This window comes from Trachemys scripta, chromosome 24, assembly GCF_013100865.1.
Source record: "Trachemys scripta elegans isolate TJP31775 chromosome 24, CAS_Tse_1.0, whole genome shotgun sequence".
Taxonomy (NCBI): Eukaryota; Metazoa; Chordata; order Testudines; family Emydidae; genus Trachemys; species Trachemys scripta.
The window spans coordinates 12,053,498-12,076,666 of record NC_048321.1 but is presented as its reverse complement, the minus strand read 5'-3'; the positions used below and the strand labels follow the sequence as shown (position 1 = coordinate 12,076,666).

The window sequence follows — 23,169 nt, the reverse complement described above, 5'->3', positions numbered from 1 at the left end:
CCCCAGCTCACCTGCTCTAACCACTAGACCCCACTCCCCTCCCAAAGCCAGGGATAGAACCTGTTTCCCAACCCACCCGCTCTAACCCATTAGACTCCAATCGCTTCCCAGACGCAGGGGCCCTGCTCCCCGCCTAACTGCTCTGACCACTAGACCCCACTCATTATCTTTCCCCGCTGCCAACAGCAAGCTGGCTTAGCCATGTAATCTGTACCTGCTTCATTCTCTGCTCCTGCCCCTCGGCTCCCGGCACGGAGAGAGGTGTCCATGCATTCCCTGGAGAAGGCGCCGGCAAACCCACCCTCTGTCCGGTGGCGACACCATGGGGGCAGCTAACCCCCCCACATTAGCACTCCTGCCTCTTTCCAGCTCATTAATACCGTGGCCCTTATTGCCCCTGCTTCTTGCCAAGGGCTTTGGAGAAGAAACACAATAAATCCATTTAATATTAGTGCCCAGAGAGCTGGAGGGGGAAACGGGTCTTGCCAAGAGTCCCAGCAGAGCTGGAGGTGAAAAATGGACCTATTCAGTATTATGATGTACCCAGGATTTGTTCCCGGTAAGTTACGCCCCTGAGATGTTAGGTATAAACCCCCCTGCCCTGCAGAAAGACACCATGCTACTCACGCAGGACCCAGAAGCATTTAGGGGGATCACACTGATGGAACACAGGTAAGAGGCAGCAGCTTTATTCCCGTGTCTCGGTTCCAGCCGATCTCATGCTACTTGAAGAGGAGAATATTTGTGGAACCATTGGAAAGGAAAGGAGCACGTCTTGGACCCTCCCCAGGTGATCTAAGTTGCAGTGTGGCTGTTAAACAGCTGACAGCCCACCCCAAACTTGGCTGCAGTTCAGTGCTGGGCAAGTGACCTCCATGTGGCATTGCTGCCCAATCTTACCCCAGAAGTGGCTGCATTTCAGTGCTGAGTGAGCCACTGTGTTGCTCCTCCACCCAGAAGTGGGTGAACTGACTCCGGTTCCTTTCATCCCAGGATCACGGAGCCCTTCTTTAACGTGAATTCATTCAACCTTAGAACTGCTGGGAGGTCGTCCTCATTTTAGCAATAGGGAAACTGAGACACAGAAAGGGGAAGTGACGTACAGTGGCGGACCCTACAATACGGGAGTCACAATCCTCCCTCTAATTACTAAATCATGCTTCCTCATAGACCTAGGAATAGGACCAGGAGTCCTGACTCCCAGTCTCAGGTGTAACCTTTAAACCAGATGCCCATCCCAGAGACATCTGCTGCACCCCACCCCAGAGCTGGCCGCTTTGTAATGCTAGGTGAGTGATCCATGTGAAGCATTGCTGAGTAGCTGTTAAATAGCTGCTGTTCCACACCCAGAGGCAGCTGCATTTCAGCAGGGGGGGAACAAGCCTGGTGTATACAGCCTGTAAGGCAATGTACGACCCTTCAGGATTCAAGGCACTAGGAAATGCAAGACATGTTTATGATTAACTCTTAGGTTTTCAATACAGTTTCTGATTTAAGTGGCCAAGGGGACAGAAATGACAAGACAGTGTCACCTGCTGTTTCCAGGACTGCTAGCATTGGGTAAGTACCAACCTGGGATTGAATGATTTTGGAAGGGCTATGGGAAGAGTGAAAGAAGCCTGCCATGGAAAAAAGAGGGGCCATGAGAAATATAGAGAGTGTAACGAATGGGAGAGAGAAGATAGATTTTATTCACCCTGATTTTTAACACAAAAACAAAGGGACTTCCAATGACACAGAAAAGAAGCAAATTCAAAACTGAGCAAAAGAATTAGTATGTGGAACTCACTGGCACAGTGAGGGCCAAAACTTAGCAGGATGCAAAATAAAGATCAACCATTTAGATGGCTAATGAGAAGTTAGAATAATAAAGGATAAAATTAGAACTGTTCAGAGAAACTTTGACAAAACCATATTCAGCTGGCATACACTGAAATCAAAATGCTTTGCAAAATTAAGTCAATTTCATCAGAAATTTGTTTCAGAAGAAAATGGGGGGGGAGATGTTCCGATTACGTCAAAAGGTGCTGTTTAAACTTTTCATTTTGAAGTGACTCTTTTATTTGAAAGTATTAACATTCTGAATGAGAATAGAAAGCAAAATAACAAAAAAAAATTTAAAAGTCAAAATTGAATCCAAACATTTCAGTTCTGTCCAAATGAAACATTTTCATTGACCTGAAATGAATTTTTTTTTCAAAATTTTCCATCGTGGAGAATTTCAAAATTGGGACATTTCTTTCCTATTCAGAACAAATCCCTTCACAAAACAGTACTTCTGTCCTGCTCTAGTTAACGTAACCGCAAGAATCCCATTATAAACTCTCCTGCTTTGAGAGTGGCAGCCGTGTTAGTCTGTATCAGCAAAAACAATGAGGAGTCCTTGTGGCACCTTAGAGACTAACAAATTTATTTGGTCATAAGCTTTCGTGGGCTAGAACCCACTTCATCAGCTGCATGAAGTGAAAAATACAGGAGCAGGTATAAATACATGAAAGGATGGGGGTTGCTTTACCAAGTGTGAGGTCAGGCTAATGAGATAAATCAATTAACAGCAGGATGCCAAGGCAGGAAAAATAACTTTTGAGGTGGTAAGAGAGTGGCCCACAGTCTCTACACAAAAGAATAAATGGACACAAACAGTTCGGTCTGGGGGGCCCAGTCACAACTCTTAGGAGATGCTAAAAGAATGAGTGTAGGGAGGTATATAAAACTCCCCTCAACAGGAATCATAACATTCAAAAACCAGTAGAACACTTCAACCTCTCTGGTCACTCAATAACAGACCTAAAAGTGGCAATTCTTCAACAAAAATACTTCAAAAACAGACTCCAATGTGAAGCTGCAGAACTGGAATTAATTTGCAAACTGGATACCATCAGATTAGGCCTGAATAAAGACTGGGAGTAGTTGGGTCTTTTACAAAACCTAAACTTAATTTCCCCAATGCTAATTTCTCCCTACTGTTACTCACACCTTCTTGTCAACTGTCTGTAATGGGCCACTCTCTTACCACTCAAAAGTTATTTTTCCTCCCTTGGTATCCTGCTGTTAATTGATTTATCTCGTTAGACTGACCTCACACTTGGTAAAGCAACCCCCATCCCTTCATGTATTAATACCTGCCCCTGTATTTTTCACTTCATGCAGCTGATGAAGTGGGTTCTAGCCCACGAAAGCTTATGCCCAAATAAATTTGTTAGTCTCTAAGGTGCCACAAGGACTCTCCATTGTTTCTCCTGCTTTGGGGTTTCTGTCTATCTTAGGGGCTCATCTGGCCCCCATCACCCTTGTATCTGGGTAACTTACAGTAACTTACAGCCTTTAACACATTTATCTTCACACAGCCCTGTAAGGCAGGGCAGTGCTGTCATCCCCATTGTATGGATGGAGAACAGACCAGACACTAGATGACTTACTGTAGCTCACCTAGGGAGTTTGAGACCAAGCAGGGAACTGAAGCCCTGTCTCCCAAGTCCCTGGCTAGTGCACAAACCACTGGGCCACCCTTCCCCTCTGTGAGGAACTAGCCTGTCGGGGTGTTAAAAGGAATCTTAGAGGCAGATTACCCCAGAACAGTCACTGTCCCTTCTTCTGAAGCCACATTCAGAAGCAGGATATTGGCTCTGATCCAGGGCAGCTGTTCCAAGGTAGATGGCTAATGGGACTGGAATACCTGCGTCTTTCAGCTCCAGAACCCTACCAAGAGCAGTAGGGACTGAACACCATCACCCCCTTGAGGACCTGTGTGAAAGGACATTGGGGGTTCTTAGCCCACTACGAGAGGCTCAGGTACCTGACTTCCCACAGACAGTCTGTCTGGCTGTTGGCCTCTGGGTTGATGGATGTTGGTTTTGACCTAAGAAGCCCTAACCAGCCTGGGACCTGACTACCTGGACGGCATCTCTGCCATGGCTCTATCTGCAGAGATGCCTGAACCAGTGATAGGAGAGCAAGAGAGTTGCTGGCTGCCTGTTTGCGCTTCCTGCCTTGGTCGGGAACAGCCTGAAACCTGCAGGGCATGCTAGGTCCAGGCAGGGCTGAGCAGGCTGGGGGACCCTGCGGGATGCTCTGTGGAAGACTTAAAGGAAAGGTTGTGAGCACTGTGGCTATTGAGCTATCTGACTTTAGGGGAATTGAGAGAGCAGAGCAGATCAGCTGGCCCAGGATCCTGTCTCTGAGGGTGGCCAACGCCTGCTGCTTCAGAGAGGGTGTAGGAACCCCACCGTGATGGGAGAATCGGCCCCCAGGAAAGGCTCCTCCGCACCCCTACTAGAGAGATCACCACCAGGTTTTATATACCTCCCTACACTCATTCTTTTAGCATCTCCTAAGAGTTGTGACTGGGCCCCCCAGACCGAACTCCCCTCTCAGCCCTAGAGGGGTGGCTGGGCCAGGTCAGATTGAAAAGCCCATCAAGGAGTATTGCTGAAGGCATTAGCACCTAGATGCCACTCAGATGGGCTGAGAGAGAGAGAGAGAGAGAAAACAAACACAGTGAAAAACAACAAAAAGAGAGAGATTTTATACAGATCAGATAGATTAGATCAAATGGATGGATAGATTAAAGAAGACAGACAAATACATTAACGATAGATAGATAGATAATGTGTGGGAAGAAATAGATGATGCGTGGGAATAGATAGATAGATTATGTGTATGGGGATGGATAGATGTAGTGGGAAGCTTACATTGCCACTACCTCCGCTAGCCCTAGTCTGTGAAAATGATCAGGGGGCTGGGGCACATGTCTTACGAGGAGAGGCTGAGGGAACTGGGATTGTTTAGTCTGCAGAAGAGAAGAATGAGGGGGGATTTGATAGCAGCCTTCAACTACCTGAAGGGGGGTTCCAAAGAGGATGGAGCTCGGCTGTTCTCAGTGGTGGCAGATCACAGAACAAGGAGCAATGTTGCAGTGGGGGAGGTCTAGGTGGGATATTAGGAAAAACTTTTTCACTAGGAAGGTGGTGAAGCACTGGAATGGGTTCCCTAGGGAGGTGGTGGAATCTCCATCCTTAGAGGTTTTTAAGGTCAGGCTTGACAAAGCCCTGGCTGGGATGATTTAGTTGGGGATTGGTCCTGCTTTGAGCAGGGAGTTGGACTAGATGACCTCCTGAGGTCCCTTCCAACACTGAGATTCTATGAACAGAAAATGCCCCTGCACAGCTGTCAGCACTTTTGCCCTGGGCTAGTATCTCAGCCAGAAAGCAAGGCCACCCAGCCACTGCCTGCCTCTGTTAATCTCCCTTTGATTTTAGCATTGCAGGTGCTCTCTGGGGCAGCGGTGGCTGATACAGGTAGGTGGACTTCAGTCACTCCTCATTTCCACACATGCAGCAGGGGGGAATTAGCTGTGAGGTGTGTTTGTCCTTGTTAGCAGGGGGGAGGGTGCTGGGGGCCAGTCATTACCCCTAAGTCCAGGCAGGTGCATGGTTTGGGGCAAACACTTCCCAGCCATGCTGGGGACCCCCACCAGGGAGCACAATGGATGAGAGGCAGCAAGTGAAACTGGCCAGTGTGAGGTCAATCTCCAAGTGGAACTGAATGCACCCCAAGGGAGTGATCTCTGTGCTCCCAGCAGCTCCTTGGACTCAACCCTGGGCAGGACACCTCCTCTTGCACCCCCCTGGATCTCTAACTCCATCACATCCTATCCAAGCCTCCATCTCCTCTCATCTTAGCTATTGTGGCTCCTTCCTCTATGCCCCCCGCCAAGCTCCAGTGAGGGCAGGATGCTGTTGCCACCTACTGCCATGTATAAAGAGGGGTGACCACATCACCCCAACCCTCAGCAGCCCCCTCCCAGCTCCCTGCTCACCTCAGGCACAAGTTCCACCCCCATGTCACAGAAACTGCCTCACTACCTACTCCCTTCCCAGCTCCCAAGACTCATCTAGCCCTAGTCGCCGCTCTGCTCCCTTCCCACTGCACTGTGGGCATGAGCACCTCTTCCTGTGCCGCTCCCACTGTCCTCAGCCACGTCCTTCTCTCTCTTCCTCCATGGTTGCTATCAAAGCAACAGACAGAGGCCTCAGTGAGAACTGGGGGCGCATTGTGCTGGGCACTGCATGAGCACTAAGAGTCAGTCCCTGCCCCAGAGGCACAATGCTGGGCTTCTAGTACCACAGGCAGACGGGTGCAGCATTGGAGCTGTGGTGATGTGTAGACACAGACAGGATAGATGCACACATTGCTTATGTAGGGAGGCAGACAGGATAAATACACAGATAGCCACTATAGGCAAGAGAGATAGAGAGATGATGCAGTGTTGTTGTAGCCATGTTGGTACCAGGATACTAGAGAGACAAAGTGGGTGAGGTGAAGTCTTTTATTGGACCAACTTTGGGTGGAGAAAGAGAGACACTTTCGAGCTACACAGAGTCCTTCTTCGGGTCTGGAAAAAGGAATCAAAGTGTCACAGCTAAATGCAAGGTGGGACAAAAAAAATCACTGGTGGGCGAACACTCTTCACAAAGCCATCACTCCGTATCTGACCTGTCAGTCCTCTTCCTCAAAGGAAACCTGCACAGCGCCTTCAAAAGACTGCCTGCAAGTTTAACTTCACTAGACACTAAAGTCATGAACTGAACCGATACTAGTTTTATGATTCATTACAACAATCTGTAACCCACCAACCCACTTTGTTCTATAACTGCAGGTATTAATTGGCCACTAATGTGTGCTTACTCCCTTTGCTACACAATCTGTCCCAACTTGCATTTAGCTGTGACATTCTGACTACCTATTCCAAACCTGAAGAAGGGCTCTTGTATATCTCAAAAGCTTGTCTCTCACCAGCAGAAGTCAGTCCAATAAAAGATATCACCTCACCTACCTTGTCTCTCTCATATCCTGGGACTGACACGGCTACAACAACACTGTAGACAGACAGACAGCTGACTCCATATGACACTGTTCAGTATCCCCCCGTGTCTCCTCAGATACACTCATGTACCCATATGGACCCAAGTTTGGAGACAGAAGAACCCCCAAGGCAGACGATGGGGCATCTCCTGAAATCCCCATCTCAGTGCGCTTCTCCTTCTACAACAGGAATTACCGCTCTCTTTACGTAAGTTGCTCATTCCCTCTGCGTGGGAGTGTTCTCCTCAGCAGCCCAAACCCTAGGATGATCTTCTCCACTGGCAGGCTCTTTGGTGGCCTCTGAGAAATGAATGGATGGGGTCTCAGTCCAGTGCTTAGTGGTAGGGTGACCAGACATCCCGATAAAATCGGGACCATCCCGATATTTGGGTGGTTGTCCCGCATCCCAACCGATCTTTGGTCGGGATGCAATTTGTCCCGATATTTTGCTCCGCTGGCACCACTGGGTTTTTTTTTTTTCCCTTTTGATCCGCCGGCGGACCCTCCCCCGACATGTGTCCCGATATTTTCTTAATCTTATCTGATCACCCTACTTAGTGGGCAGGCATCAGTATCCCCCAGTCAACATAGAATGGCCTCCTGGCTTAACCAATGCAGAGATCATATGGGTGGAATGAGCCAGGGAGGCTGAACTACCTACCCTCCAGAGGTGGGGTCCTTAGAGAGGGCAGCAATGAGGTCTATTGTCAAGGTAGCCACCAAATGCCTTTCTGTAGCCAGTAAAAAAAGGCTGCACAAACAGGCTCCAACATCCACTGAGTGTAGTGACAAGGACCACATAAGGCTAAGCTGCTACACAGAAGAGCGTAGGGGACAGATAAATCAGTATGTTGGGGAATGGATACCTAGATAAACATGGTGGGTGAGGTAATATCTTCTATTGGACCAATTTCTGTTGGTGAGAGAGACAAGCTTTCAAGCTTACAAAGAGCTCTTCAGGCCATAATAGATTACTAATATATATATAAAAGATATTACCTCCCCACCTTGTCTCTCTAATATTCTGGGACCGACACAGCTATGACACCGCATACAAAATAGATAGACAGACAGACAGATTGATCAATCGATCAGCGAGTATGGGGAATGGACATGTGTGGTGATAAAAGATAGACCCTCAGCTCCTTTCCCACCCCCAGGTGAACAATAATGGTGTGGTGTCGTTTGGCGTCCCTGTTAACCAATTCACACCTGACTCTTTCCCGCTGACCGATGGCCGGGCCTTTGTGGCGCCATTCTGGGCGGATGTGGATAACCGCATCACGGGCGAGGTGTGTTTTCGGCAGAGCCGAGACCCGCAGCTCTTGCAGAGAGTCACGGCTGACATCAACACCTACTTTCCCCACGAAGAGTTCACTGCGACCTGGCTCTTTGTGGCCACTTGGGACCGCGTGACCTTCTATGGCTCCAAATCCTCCAAGGTAAAGTACCAGAGGGTCTTGGTTGTAGTGGAGGGGGGAAGGCCTGGAGCCAGGCTTCCTAGGTTCTACCCACCTCTGGGAGGGCAGTGAGGTAAAGTAGTTAGAGCTGGAGGGGTCTGGGAGTCAGGACTCCTGGGTTCTTTTCCCCAATCTGGGAAAAGTGAGTCTAATGGCTAAAACAGCAGGGACATGGACTCCGGACTCTTGGGTTCTAGTGCCAGCTTTGGGTAGGGAGTGGGGTACAATGGTTAGAGCAGAGGGGCTGGGAGTCAAAACTCCTAGATTCTATTTCTCTCCCCGCCTCTGGGAGTGTGTGGTCCAGTGGCTGAGCTTAGTGGGAGCTGCAGGAGTGGGCTTGTGTTTATCTTGAATCCCTATTGTGCAATGCCTAGCTGTGAATGGTGTGAGCCTTTGGCAGGGTCTGCATGGCTCAGTGGCTCCACTGAATGGGTGGCTCCTTACACCCTCCCCTGTACTACCTCAGCCAGGGTATCTGATCTCTCCAGGAAAACTGGCTGGAAACAAGGATCTCGCTAAAGCCAGCTGCTGGGTCAGAGCTGTTATTCTCACAGAAACTGAAAGGGGGGGTGGGGGGGGGCTTTGGGGCCAGATCCTCAACTGGGGTGAACTGGCATTGCTGCTTGGAAATCCATACTGATTTACACCAGTTGAGCGTCTAGCTCTCTATGACCTCCTGCATTAATGCGCATTAAATAAATGCCTGTTTATAATTAAACACACAATAACTGTCTTGATAAATCTTCATTAAATACGTCGTTAGGAACATTAGCTTTCAAAGACAATGAAACCAGGTTGCAGAGCTCCTCAGGCCAGAGGACTAAAGGGGTGCAGGAGCACAGGGCTCAATGCTACTATCACTCACCCTGGGGTAGATCAGGAGTAACCCCACTGAATATAATTGAGATACTCTTGATTTATATGAGCTGAGATCAGAATCTGGTTCCTAACCTCCAAAATATTCAACACTTGTTTCATTGAATAACCCATTATTCCCATCTAGTGGCCAGTTTGGTGGCTTGTCTGGAGTGAGTGTGGTGGTTCTCAGCACATCTCCTAAGGGACAGGCATCGACATGACAACCCGCCCTTCCCTGCCACTAACACTAATTTAACCCGTTCATTGTCCACCTCAGCAAAGAGACCAAGCATTGATGGTCTCCTGAACTTCCTTCCCACACAGGCAGGGGTCAAGGGTGAACATGGGACTACACCTGGTGTGTGGAGAGAAGAACTTGGTCTTATGTGCTGGTTTGTGAATTTTCACTGATTGTCTTCCTCATGCACTGTTGTAGGTGAACACCTTCCAGGTGGTTCTAACCACCGACGGCGACCTGTCCTTCATCATGCTGCACTACAGTGATATCCAGTGGACAACAGGGGCGGCGAGTGGTGGGGACCCCCATACTGGATTGGGGGGCACCCCAGCTCAGGTAGGTCTCGCTTTATTACTCCAGGCTGGAAAATTGGGAGGCTGAGAAGGTATGTTCAGCACACATGGGTAACACTTTCAATGGACATGTTGCCTAGAAGGACCATCTCTCTGTATTATGGGAGGCAGCGTTTGTTTCTCTATCCATCCATCCATCCCCATACAGTACCAGGTGTGTAGCTACCTACTGGACTCACAAGCACCTTTCACCTTAGTACTAGTAATTAGGAAAGGAGACCAAGATCCAGGCCCTGAGTTCTAGTTTCACCAAAGCATGTGAGTCAGGACTCCTGAGTTCTTGGAGTCTATTCACAGCATGGGAGGGAGTGGGGTCTAGTGGGTCAGAGCAGGGGTCTGGGAGTCAGGACTCATGGGTTCAATCCCAGCTCTAGTAGAAGAGTGGGGGTCAGTAGTTGAAGTGGGAGGACTGGGAGTCCCTTTGTTTGCATTTCTAGCTCTTGGAGTGAAGTGTAGTTTAGTGGTCACAGAAGTGATAAGTCAGTACCCCTGGGTACTTTTCCAGTTGGTGTGGCCCATTGCAGTGCTTCTGTTCCTGCCCAGTAGGAGGCAGTGGTACAAAAACTGATTCTCCTGATGAGCCTGGTGCCTGCAGATGCCCCATCATGGACTCCCTGGCATGGCCAGGACCCATGTGTATCCTGGGTTCTGGCTGCCCATGGAGCTGGATCCGCAGCACTGGAGTCATGTCTCTCTCCAGCAAAAACCACTGCCACCTTCCTTTGATCCTGTTCCTGTTCATTCCCCTCTCAGGCTGGATTTAACAGTGGTGGGTCCAAAAATTACTTCAACATCCCTGGCTCACGGACCCCAAGCATCCTGAAGATCAGTTCAATGAGCAACATCAAGAGCCCTGGGCGCTGGGCCTTCCAGGTGGACAATTTCGCTGTGCCCAACGGCTGTGTCTACAACGGTGCGTGGCAGAGGCCGCAGAACTGCCATCCAGTTGGGGCGGCAACACCTCTCTCACACCAGTATATTACAGCCTGCACCTTGCACTTGCTTTGGCTAAGCCCCCTGTCTCTGCTCATCTCTGATCCACACACCCCACTTTGACCCCATCAAGGATTTCCATGAAGCATGTAAGCCTGGCTGCTCTGGGCCTTTGTCTCTGTCTAAGCTTCTCTCCCAGGCACCCTAACACCTTCCGACCCGTTCCCTCGTCCAACCCATCCCTCTCCCGGCGCCTTCCTCCCCTCCCATTGCTCGCCCCATCTCTCTGTTCCCTTCTAGCCCATCCCTCTTTCTAGCCCAACCTTCTCTAGAACAACAACCCTTCTCTAGAACAACAACCCTCTCTAGCCAACAACCCCCCATGCTCCATCCTTCCTTTAACCATATCTCCCCTGCTCCCAGATGTGTGTCTCCCTCCACCTAGGCCCAGGCAGCTGCTGCCTTCCTCATCTGCCCATCCTGCCCAGATGGGCACAGACTCACATCTCCTGCTCTCTCTCTGCAGCCAACTTCCTGCCCCCTGGCACTTTCTTCTGGAGCGACCAGAAGTGCGAGCGCCGGTGCCAGTGCATGTATGGGGAGGACGGGGTGACATGCCATGCAAGGGGTTGCTCCCCGGATGAGGCCTGCCACCCAGCCTCCTGGTATCACGTGTGTCAGCCCATCAGCCGAGCAGCCTGCCAGGCATGGGGAGGGCGGCACTACAGCACCTTCGACGGACAACTCTACCACTTCCAGGGGGCCTGCACCCATGTGCTGTCACAGCTGTGTGCCCCCCCGCATCCCTCCGGCCTGGCACCGTTCCAGGTGGAGGCAGAGAGTGAGGAGCCAGGAGCGGCACAGGGGGCACCCGGCACCCGCCATGTCCAGGTGACAGTCTACGGGCAGGACATCGCCATGGCCAAGGGGGCCACTGGACAAATCACGGTGAGTTGGGGGCTCCATGACATAAGCCCAGCCCCAGTGTAACTGCTCTGTCTTCAGACTCCCACAGCCCCTTAGGAACACAAGCCCCTCCTGTACTGTCCCCCAGTGCCCGCCTGCCCCAGCCCCTCCNCCCTCCTGCCTCAGCCCCTCCCGTACTGCCCCCCAGTGCCCTCCTGCCCTAGCCCTCAATCAGGATTTAGCTCCTCCCTCTCTCCTTCCAGTTGCCGCTGCCAGCGGACGGGAGGGGCGGGAGATCCCCGCGCGTGCTCTGCTCAGCACCGTCCCATCCCCTCTGCTCCAGCCTCGTGCTGCGGCTGTCGGGCTCTCCCAGCTGCGCACGCGCAGAGGAGACGACGGAAACAAGGCGGGAAAGAACTAAGCGTTGTTATCACGCCCCTCAGCCCCCTCTCGTCTCCCCTCTCCCCCCCTTCCCCTGTCACCTACAGCCCCCCTTGCTTCTTAGCGCCTCCCTTATCTGCCCGCATCCCCTTCCCCTCAGCCCCCCACCTACCCCTCGCCCCTCAGTCCTGCTCCCCCCACCTGCCCTCAGGCCCTTCCCCTCAGCCCCATTCCTCACCTGCCCCTCATCTGCCCGAGTTTCCCTTTGTTAGGTGTCCATTGTTCAGTCCTTGGGTTCCCCATTGTCTTTTTGGAGCCTCTATTAATATGGGTCGGTTTCAGCCAGTTAACGGCTCATTCATACCACCACAGACAGTTTAGTGACACAAACACCTCACATCTCCTGCTCTGCCCCAATAGCAGCGTCTTATCCCTAGTCAAGGAAGTCATTGCCAGGCATATCACTGAGAAAAATATTACATAAAATTACTACTTTGTCCTAGTAGGTAAAAGTGCAGTCTGTTTGGCAAAGAGATTATTTTCTCCCAAGTGTTTTTTTTCTCCTGTGTTATTCCTTGACTTTAGCAAAGCTTTTGATACGGTCTCCTACAGTATTCTTGCTGGCAAGTTAAAGAAGTATGGACTGGATGAATGGACTATAAGGTGGATAGAAAGCTGGCAAGATCATCGGGCTCAATGGGTAGTGATCAACGGCTCCATGTCTAGTTGGCAGCCGGTATCAAGCGGAGTGCCCCAAGGGTCGGTCCTGGGGCTGGTTTTGTTCAATATCTTCATTAATGATCTGGAGGATGGAGTGGATTGCACCCTCAGCAAGTTTGCAGATGACACTAAACTGGGAGGAGTGGTAGATACGCTGGAGGGTAGGGATAGGATACAGAGGGACCTAGACAAATTAGAGGAGTGGGCCAAAAGAAATCTGATGAGATTCAACAAGGACAAGTGCAGAGTCCTGCACTGAGGATGGAAGAATCCCATGCACTGTTACAGACTAGGGACCGAATGGCTAGGCAGCAGTTCTACAGAAAAGGACCATAGGGTTACAGTGGATGAGAAGCTGGATATGAGTCAACAGTGTGCCCTTGTTGCCAAGAAGGCTAGCGGCATTTTGGGCTGTATAAGTAAGAGCATTGTCAGCAGATTGAGGGATGTGATCATTCCCCTCTGTTCGACATTGGTGAGGCCTCATCTGGAGTACTGTGTCCAGTTTTGGGTCCCACACTACAAGAAGGATGTGGAAAAATTGGAAAGAGTCCAACAGAGGGCAACCAAAATGATTAGGGGGCTGGAGGGAATTGGGATTATTTAGTCTGCAGAAGAGAAGAATGAGGGGGGATTTGATAGCTGCCTTCAACTACCTGAAAGGGGGTTCCAAAGAGGATGGAAGACTGTTCTCAGTGGTACCAGATGATAGAATAAGGAGTAATGGTCTCAAGTTGCAGTTGGGGAGGTTTAGGTTGGATATTAGGTAAAAAAATTTCACTAGGAGGGTGGTGAAGCACTGGAATGGGTTATCTAGGGAGGTAGTAGAATCTCCTTCCCTAGAGGTTTTTAAGGTCAGGCTTGACAAGCCCCGACTGGGATGATTTAGTTGGGGATTGGTCCTGCTTTGAGCAGGGGGTTGGACTAGATGACCTCCTGAGGTCCCTTCCAACCCTGATATTCTTTGATTCTGAGTTAAACAGGAGTTAACAAAACAAGCAAACAAAACAGAGTTTTAAACAGTCTCAATGAAATTTTCTTCCCCTCTCAATCAGTCTGATTTACTAGCAAGGGATCTCTAATGTCATAATCCTCTCAGTTTTCTGGTTGACCATAGGGTCTTTCAGGTAGGCACAATCTGGATTTCTAATGTAAATTTAAAAAAAAATCCAGTTGTTTTTAGGTCTTTAGATGCTATATATTCATAGATTTTTTTGGCTAGAAGGGTGGTCCCTTATGATCATTAAGCATGGCCTCAGAATTTCACCCATTGATTGCTTCATCAGTTCTATAACTTCTGGTTAAGGTGAGCATATATGTTTAAAAGAGACATGCAGTTTTAATGTAAAGATTCTTAGCGATGGAGAATTGCTAGGTCAGTTGTCCCAGTGGTTAATTCCCCTCACTGTTAAAAAAAAAAATGCATCTCATTTCCGCTCTGAATTTCTTTCTCTTCAGCTTCCATCCATTGATTTTTATTCTGCCCTTTTGTCTGCTGGATTAAAGAGCCCTCTTCTCTCAGAAATCTGCTCCCCACGTAGAATCTTATAGATTATAATGCGGGGCCATGAGGAGAAATAAGCTAGTGAACATGATCTTCAGCCGTTGTAAATCAGTGTAGCTCAGCTGAAGGCAATAGAACTGTGCCGATTTATACCAGCTGAGGATCTGGCCCAATGCCTCTAGAGTACTTTATAATGAAGATCACTAGAGAAGAGCTCAGTGTTTTATTCTCATCAATCCCCTGCTAGGTGAATGGGATAAAGTCTCTCCTTCCGGTCACTCTTCTCAATGGGAAGATCCGAGTGCACCAAAATGGCTTCTCTGTGAAAGTTGCCACTGATTTTGGGGTGGAGGTTTCCTATGATGGGATTCAACGTGTGGAGGTCACGGTGCCCTCGACTTATCGTAACTTCACCTGCGGGCTGTGCGGGACACTGACTGGTGACCCCTCCGATGACTTCCAGACTCCAAATGGCACCTTAGTCACGTCAGCTGCTCTCTTTGCCACAAGCTGGCAGGTGAAGGGTGACAGGCGCCAGTGTGTGGAGGACCAGGAGCTGCCTTCTTGTCCCACTGCTGAACAGGCTCGTTATTCTGGTCACGACTACTGCGGCATTATGAAAATGTCTCCAGGCCCCTTCACAGCCTGCGCTCAGACCCTATCCCAGGCAGGCTTGGTGGAAAACTGTATGTATGACCTCTGCATGTCCAGGGGGAATCGGACTGTGCTGTGTGGGGTTCTAGGCGCTTACACAGAGAGCTGCCAGGCAGCCAACGTCACTGTTGGGCAGTGGAGAACAGACCAGTTTTGTGGTGAGTAAAATCTTTACAAATCTTTAGCTAACCATTTTGTGTGTAAAGCACTTATATGGCCTCCATTACTGCAATTACTCCATTACTGATTGCCTCACAATCTTCAATACATTTTTTTTCTCACAGTACTTCTGTGAGGCAGGGCACTGCTATTCCATAGATAGGGACCTGAGCCACGCAGAGCCTCAGGCTATGTCTACACCAGTGGTTCTCAAATTTTTGTACTGGTGACCCCTTTCACACAGCCAGCCTCTGAGTGCGACCTCCCCTTATAAATTAAAAACACCTTTTTCTATATTTAACACCATTATAAATGCTGAAGGCAAAGCGGGCTTTGGGGTGGAGACTGACAGCGCATGACCCCCCATATAATAACCTTGTGACCCCCTGAGGGGTCCCGACCCCCAGTTTGAGAACCCCTGGTCTACACGGCACCGCAGTATGGACTCTGGGGGTGTGAATTGTAGAATACACCAAATTGTTGCACTCTAGTTGCCCCATGTGGACACTGCTGGGGAGGACTAAAAGTTACCTAGTTCATGTTAATCTAGTCGTCTTTCATACAGGCAGTGCTAGCGTGAACTAGTTACCCTTTATTTCATGCCAGCAGCATCCACATGGGTAGTGAGAGCACAGCACACTAGGGTACGCTGCAATTCTCACTCCTATAGGCCAAAGTCCGCCCAAGGTCACACAGGAAATACCCTTTGGGCCTAATTCTGATCTCATTTCCACACTGGCTCCAGGGGAGTTACTTCTGACATATGCAGCCATGAGATTAGACTCAGACCCTTTGTTTACTTCTCGGATTCCACTGACTTGGGGTGGGAGAGCCGGTAAGAAATAAAATTATTGGTGTCATTATTGCTAACAATTTCATCTGCATTGGAGAGGAAGGATGGACTCCTTGGGCAAGGTATTGAACTGGGGTCTGAGTTCAATTCCTGCTCTGCCACAGACTTCCTGTGTGACCTTTGGCAAGTCTGTGTGCCTCAGTTCTCCATCTGTAAACTGGTGGTAGTAATTCTTTTCTCCATCTGTTGTCTAGTTAGGTTGTAAACTCTGATGCAGGGACTGTTTCTTACTATTCTTAGTATCTGTACAGTGTCTAGCATAGCAAGGCCCTGATCTCGGTTCAGGTGTCTAGATGCTACTTTAATACAAATAGTAAATAATAATAGCAGGATTTTCTCAGAATATATGTTATTCCCAGTAGAGTACAATGTGCCCGCCCAGTACTTAAAGTGTAATTTTTGCTGTCTAATGATCTGGGTAATTTCCTGAAACTATATAATTAATTTTCATTGTTTGTACTTCCCCTGTTATCACCTATAATCATTTAAATCTCATATTAAACGTATATAGGTTTCAATCAAACTTTAGGATAAAGTCACATTTGTAAATGGCTTATAAAAAGTTAATACATGATTGGGCATTATAAGCATGTTACAGACATGAGCGTATGAGTTGTTTTATCCAGGAGGTTAGACTAAATGATCTAATGGTTCCTTCTGGTCTTAAAGCCATGAAACAGATAGATGGCTATATGTAGTCTGTTAACCAATGGAACTCTTTGACAGTCATTTGATCATTTATTAAAACATGTATTAATCATTTATTAACTATTTATAAATGGAACCTTAATATAAAGTGTGACCAATTATTATCTGATTCTAAACAGAAAAGTACATATGTGGCTATGTACATTAATTATGATCTGCAAGATTCTGCCAGTTAAGAATATGATGCTATAATATAGCTTATTTCCACAACCAGATCTTCAGCTAGTGTACATTGGCATTGGTCCAGCTCCCCAGATTTCATACAAAACTTACCTTGGAGGTTTCTTGTCCAGTTCCACCCCATGCTGAGAATTACCTGGACCTGCTGGAGGTTATAATACCTTGTCCAGAGAAGTTTCAGAGTAGCAGCTGTGTTAGTCTGTATCCGCAAAAAGAACAGGAGTACTTGTGGCACCTTAGAGACTAACGAATTTATTTGAGCATAAGTTTTTGTGGGCTACATCCCACTTCATCGGATGCATAGAATGGAACATATATTGAGGAGATATATATACACACATACAGAGAGCATGAACAGGTGGGAGTTGTCTTACCAATGTTGAGAGGCCAATTAAGTAAGAGAAAAAAACTTTTGAAGTGATAATCAAGATAGCCCAGTACAGACAGGTTGATAAGAAGTATGAGAATACTTACGTGGGGAGATAGAGTCAATGTTTGTAATGGCTCAGCCATTCCCAGTCTCTATTCAAGCCTAAGTTGATTGTATCTAGTTTGCATATCAATTCAAGCTCAGCAGTTTCTCATTGGAGTCTGTTTTTGAAGTTTTTTTGTTGCAAAATTGCCACCTTCAAGTCTGTCACTGAGTGGTTAGAGAGGTTGAAGTGTTCTCCCACTGGTTTTTGAATGTTATGATTCCTGATGTAAGATTTGTGTCCATTAATTCTTTTGCGTAGAGACTGTCTGGTTTGGCCAATGTACCTGGCAGAGGGGCATTGCTGGCACATGGTGGCATATATCACATTGGTAGATGTGCAGGTGAATGAGCTTGAATCGATATGCAAACTAGATACAATCAATTTAGGCTTGAATCTATCTCCCCTTGTAAGTATTCTCACACTTCTTATCAAACTTTCTGTACTGGGCTATCTTGATTATCACTTCAAAAGTTTTTTTTCTCTTACTTAATTGGCCTCTCAGAGTTGGTAAGACAACTCCCACCTGTTCATGCTCTCTGTATGTGTGTATATATATCTCCTCAATATATGTTCCATTCTATGCATCCGAAGAAGTGGGATGTAGCCCACGAAAGCTTATGCTCAAATAAATTTGTTAGTCTCTAAGGTGCCACAAGTACTCCTGTTCTTTTTGTCCAGAGAAGGGTTGGAGATGCTTTAGAACAGGGGATGAGACAGCAGAATACTTTGTGGGGAGAATGGCTGACCCCAGAGGGGAATGCTGCAGTCTTGGAGAGCAGGACGTGATTTATTTTGTCAGAAAGGGAGGCTGAAGCAGGGGGTGAAGATAGGAATGGAAGAGAGTCAGGGATCTGCAGAGGAGGCACGTAACCCTGGTACAGCAGAGATGGCATTGTGCTATGTAGCCATCTGTCACTGGATCAAGCATGGACAGAAGTGACCAAAGAACATGGGGTCAAACCCCAAATGTGTGTAACCCTATGCTGGGTGGACAATACCTGCTTCTCACAGATACCTGAGGGGTCTGTCTTTTTCCTACACTTGGGCAACGCTTGTATAGCTGGTCATGCCAATAATGCCTCATTGAATCGAATGCTGTGGAACTGTGATGTTTCAGGTGGGGGACAGGGACAGCATGGGAGATAGCACTAGCCTTCCCTAGGGTGAGGAGGAGATAGAAAAAGGTCTGATACAAAGAAAGGTGTTGAATGGTTTGGAGAACAGGACATGATGGTGAAGGGTAAATTCCTGAGGTAACTTGAGGACAAAGAGGGATGTTATGTCCTGGATTCAGAAATGGGAATCCAGGGAATATGACTGAGGAGGGCAGTTATGATGAACTGGGACTGTTCTTACTGTCGTCTGTGAATGCTGACAGGGGAGTGTGGCTAGGATAGTCTGCATTGGGGGATGGGAGACTGACCGACGGAGAATACCTGAGCATGTAACATGAGAACCCAGGAAGGGGTTGGAGGCCAGGTGACACCTTTGCCGGGGAAACTGAACAAAGGCTGTGGGAGGAGTCGCTGAAGGCAGAGTTTCAGGAGCGGGCTGGTGATATAGCTGGGAGGCAGATGGGGCTCTGACCTCCCAAGGGGGCTGGGGCACCCTGGGAGCCCAAGATGGACCTAACCGAGGAGGGTCCTGTTGTCTGTGCCTGCAAGACCTGTCTTGGACTGTATTCCTGTCGTCTAAATAAACCTTCTGCTTTACTGACTGGCTGAGAGTCATGGTGAATCGCAGGAAGCCGGGGGTGCAGGGCCTTGTGTCCCCCACACTCTGTGACAGCAGTGATGTGTGAAATCCAGATGATGTATTGCTCCTGCAAGGTACAGAAGAGATACTATCGTCTTTGGCATTGGCAGAGGCAACTTTATGTAGGCAGTTGAATAAACTGAAACCCAGTAGTTCTCCCTACCTGCCTAACTCCCAGACTAACTAATGCAAACTGTGGCACTTCCTATCAATAAATAGGGTCTCCCTCTGTTCTGCCCCGGTCTAGACACCCACAGACTAGACTGCTCTCTGTGTTAAAGCTAATAGGCCCAACCCTTCAACTGACTTCAGTGGGAGTTGCAGGTGCTCAAACATTGGTTCATTTATATGATTCAGCATTTCCTCCTTCCCACCTTCCTTTGATTGTAGGGATCACTTGTCCAGAGAACAGCCATTATGAACCCTGTGCCACTGCCTGTTCTGCCAGCTGCATGGATTCCACTGCCCCCCTGTACTGCACCCAGCCTTGCAGAGAGGGTTGTGTTTGCAACAAAGGCTACATTCTCAGCGGAGCAGTGTGTGTGTCCCTGAGACAGTGCGGCTGCACGTTGAACGGTCAGTATCACCAGCTGGGAGAGGAGGTGATCCTGACAGACACCTGCAGCAGGAAATGCAGCTGCCGGCAGCCTGCCCAACCCATGCAGTGCCAGGATCATGCCTGTGGGGCTCTGGAGACATGCAGCGTTGCGGATGGCATCCGAGGCTGTTACCCTCTGAAATATGGCACCTGCTGGGTGTTTGGTCATCCTCACTACACCACATTCGATGGAGTCATGTTTGATTATCAAGGAGCCTGCAAGTACACCCTGAGCAAGTACTGTGGCCCCCCTGGGAAACTCCCCGACTTCACCATCAAAGTAAAGAATGTGCACAGGGGCTCCATCGTAGTGTCCTGGACGCACCTGGTAGAGCTCGAGGTCTACGGTGAGCATATTGCCATAGCAGAAGGACAGTATGGCCAGGTGCAGGTGAGACAATTTCCATGACTTCTCGTACATTTTGCTTTTTTTCCCAATAAGTACCTGGGCAAGAGCCACAAGGCTGCTCTAAATCAGAGCGGACGCAGCTGTCTTGAAGGGATGCTACACCAGTCAATTACAAGCTGGAATGTGGTATTCTCTGGCTTCTCCCGCTTCTCCAACCATGGTCATGGCCCTCCCTGCCCCTGAGGTGGGGGAAGATAGTGTAAAGACTTCTACATGCCTGCGATGGAATCCTCATCACCGGGGAATCCTGATTTTCCCATGCCAGACAAGCATCCTGTTCTTAAAGATTTCTTCATGTCTCGCTTTCCCCCTAGGTGAATGGATCCCTGGTCAATCTTCCCCTGGTCCTTGCATCAGGTAAACTCTATGCCTATTTCAGCGGCTCATCGGCTGTGGTTCAGACGGATTTTGGCCTTTCTGTGTCCTACGACTGGTCCTACTATGTGCTGGTTTCTGTTTCTGAGGCCTATTCTGGGTTCCTCTGTGGACTCGGTGGGGACTTCAATGGGAACCGGAGTGATGATTTTCGAACCCCAAATGGTTCTGTGGTCCATGATGCCGTCCCCTTTGGCAATAGCTGGAAGGATGCCAACTCCCCTTTTCACTGCACGGCCGTTGGGCTCCCAGCCCAATGTAACAAAGTGGAACTAGCCCAGTACAGATCTCAGCGCTACTGCGGGGTTATCACGGATACTACTGGGCCTTTTAAAGAGTGTAACCAGCCGGGTGCTGCGCAGGTTCACTTGGAGAGCTGCGTGAGGGATGTGTGCGCGACTCGGGGCAGCCGTGAGACCCTGTGTGAAGTGCTTCGCAGTTATGCCCAGCGGTGTCAAAGTCGCAGCATTGCCATTGAGCCATGGAGACAGCGGGCTGCGTGCGGTAAGCACATGGTTCCAAACACATGTTCTTTAGTAATACATCCTCTCTTATTGAACAGCTCAGACATTCGCCTGAGCCACATTGGTCGGGGCAGGCTCTTCCTGTTCCGACATTCTGATGTCTTCCCTTTAAAGATCAATATAAACATCTTTAGATGATGAAGACAAACAGATAATTTATTTCTCCCCTCCCAGTTTTCTGTATTCAGAACAAATTAGCTTTTTTGATACAGTGTGGACCTGTACTCTTCCTGCTTTCAAATGTCAGGTCTCCCGAAGTGCCTTACCAAGGGATGAGCCAGCACTACAATGCTGATAAAGAAAACGCAGGAGTCATTATTTTCTCAACAGAGCTCTTGCGTCAGATCCAGTTTGAAATGAATAAAATAATAATAAGCAGGAGAACAATGTTTATCTTAGATGCAAAACGGGTACTAATGGGTAGAATTTTGACAAGTGCCTATATGATTTTGGAGCAGAAATCCCACTTGGGATTCCTGCTCTAAGTTGCTCAGGTATATTTCAAAATTCCAACCAATATGAAATTATTTTTTTCACACGACTGTTTATCCTAGTCTCTGTTTTTCATGCTCTGTCTTATTATCCCCATTTTCATTCCTTCCCTTGGGTTTACTGCCTGGAAGGATTCCCTGGAGCATTCCTTCTGTATTTAACACTGCTCTTCATGTCCCTTTCAGAGCTAACCTGCCCCGCCAACAGCCACTATGAGCTCTGTGGCCCTTCCTGCCCGGGCTCTTGTGCCCACCCAGCTGTGCCCTCCCGCTGCCGGACTGCGTGTGAAGAAGGGTGCCAGTGTGACCCTGGCTTTGTGCTGAGTGGCACCGACTGTGTGCCTCGGGAGCAGTGCGGCTGCACCCACAATGGCAGATACCACCTGGCAGGGGAAAGCTTCTGGGAAGGAGAAAATTGCCAGAGATTGTGCAGATGTGACGGCTCCTCCCACGCTGTCCAGTGCTCCCCCTCTGCCTGTGCCCCGGGGGAATTCTGTGGCACTCGAAAGGGGGTTTATGGATGCCACGAACGAACCAACGGCATCTGCTGGGCTTCTGGGCTGCCCCATTACACTACGTTTGATGGGAAGCGATACAATTCCCTGGGCACCTGCAGATATGTCTTTGCTGAACTGTGTGGGGCATCCAAATCCTTACCCTTCTTCAGAGTGGAAGTGAAGAACGGAAACCTGCCCCGCATTCCTGTGGCTGTGACCTCGGAGGTGTTTGTCCTTGTGAACAGGACTGAGATCCATCTGCCGAGAGGGCAGCAGGGGACAGTCAAGGTAATTCACTGGGGCTAGCGCTCTCGGGGAAAGCACTTAATCAAAGAAATGAAATACGGGGGAAAGTCATTTCCCAGTAGTGGTTGGTTTTTGCCCACTTTCCTGAATACTGGGCTGCCGGCTCCACACTCCGCAGGGCTCGGGCTGCTAGCCACTGCTGACTGCTGGGGGTCGGGCTGCTGGCCCCAACTGCCCAGCCCTGCGCTGCATGGGGCTCAGGCTGCCGGCGCCGCCGCTGACCGGGGCTCGGGCTGCGCGCCCTGCTGGCCCCGTGCTGATTGGGGCTCGGCTGTCCACTCAGTGCTCCACAGGGCTCAGGCTGTCTGCTCTGCAACTGGGTCACACCTGCTGCCTCCTGTGCCCGGGACCCTCTGGCCGCCATTAAGGAAATTTTTCTGGCCAACCCCAGTTTGGGAACCACTGCTCTAAACTGTGAAGGCTGTCAAGGACTGCGCAAGCGGGGAGAGGTGCCCCTACCCCAGCCCAGCCCAACTGGAGCTGCCATAACCAGGGAAAGCCACCCTTCACCCAGCCCGGCCCAGCCAGACCTTCCGTGGCTGGAGAGAGGCGTCCCTCCCTTACTCCAGCCCAGCCGGAGCTGCCCGGCAGGGGATAGGAGCCCCTCCCCTGGCCTGGCCTCAAGCTGCTGCAGTGAGGGAGGGCTTGGAGGAGTCCTCTCTCCTCACCACAGCCCCAGGACAGCCTGCACCCCAAACTCCTCATCCCTGGCCCCACCCCAGAGCCCGCACCCCCAGCCAGAGCCCTCTACTGCCCTGCATCCCAACCCTCTGCCCCATCCCTGAGCCCCCTCCTGCATCCCAAACCCCTTATCCCTGGCCCCACCCCAGAGCCCGCACCCCCAGCGAAAGCCCTTACCCTCTGCCCCACCTGAGCTCCCTCCCACACTCCAAACCCCTCGGCCCCACATCACCTCCATATTGGTGCACATAAAATTAATTCCGCACATGCACGTAAAAAGTTAGAG

General features: G+C 49.4%; 1 protein-coding gene across 1 annotated transcript; it reads left to right on the top strand.

Moving 5' to 3' along the window:
* The first annotated feature begins 516 nt into the window (after positions 1-516).
* On the top strand, positions 517-15,037 carry LOC117869857 (alpha-tectorin-like). The gene is made up of 8 exons (XM_034756966.1): positions 517-559; positions 5,259-5,297; positions 6,921-7,072; positions 8,025-8,306; positions 9,619-9,756; positions 10,527-10,686; positions 11,233-11,654; positions 14,465-15,037. The coding sequence occupies exons 1-8, from the start codon at positions 517-519 to the stop codon at positions 15,035-15,037; spliced, it is 1,809 nt and encodes a 602-aa protein (XP_034612857.1).
* Positions 15,038-23,169: the final 8,132 nt, after the last annotated feature.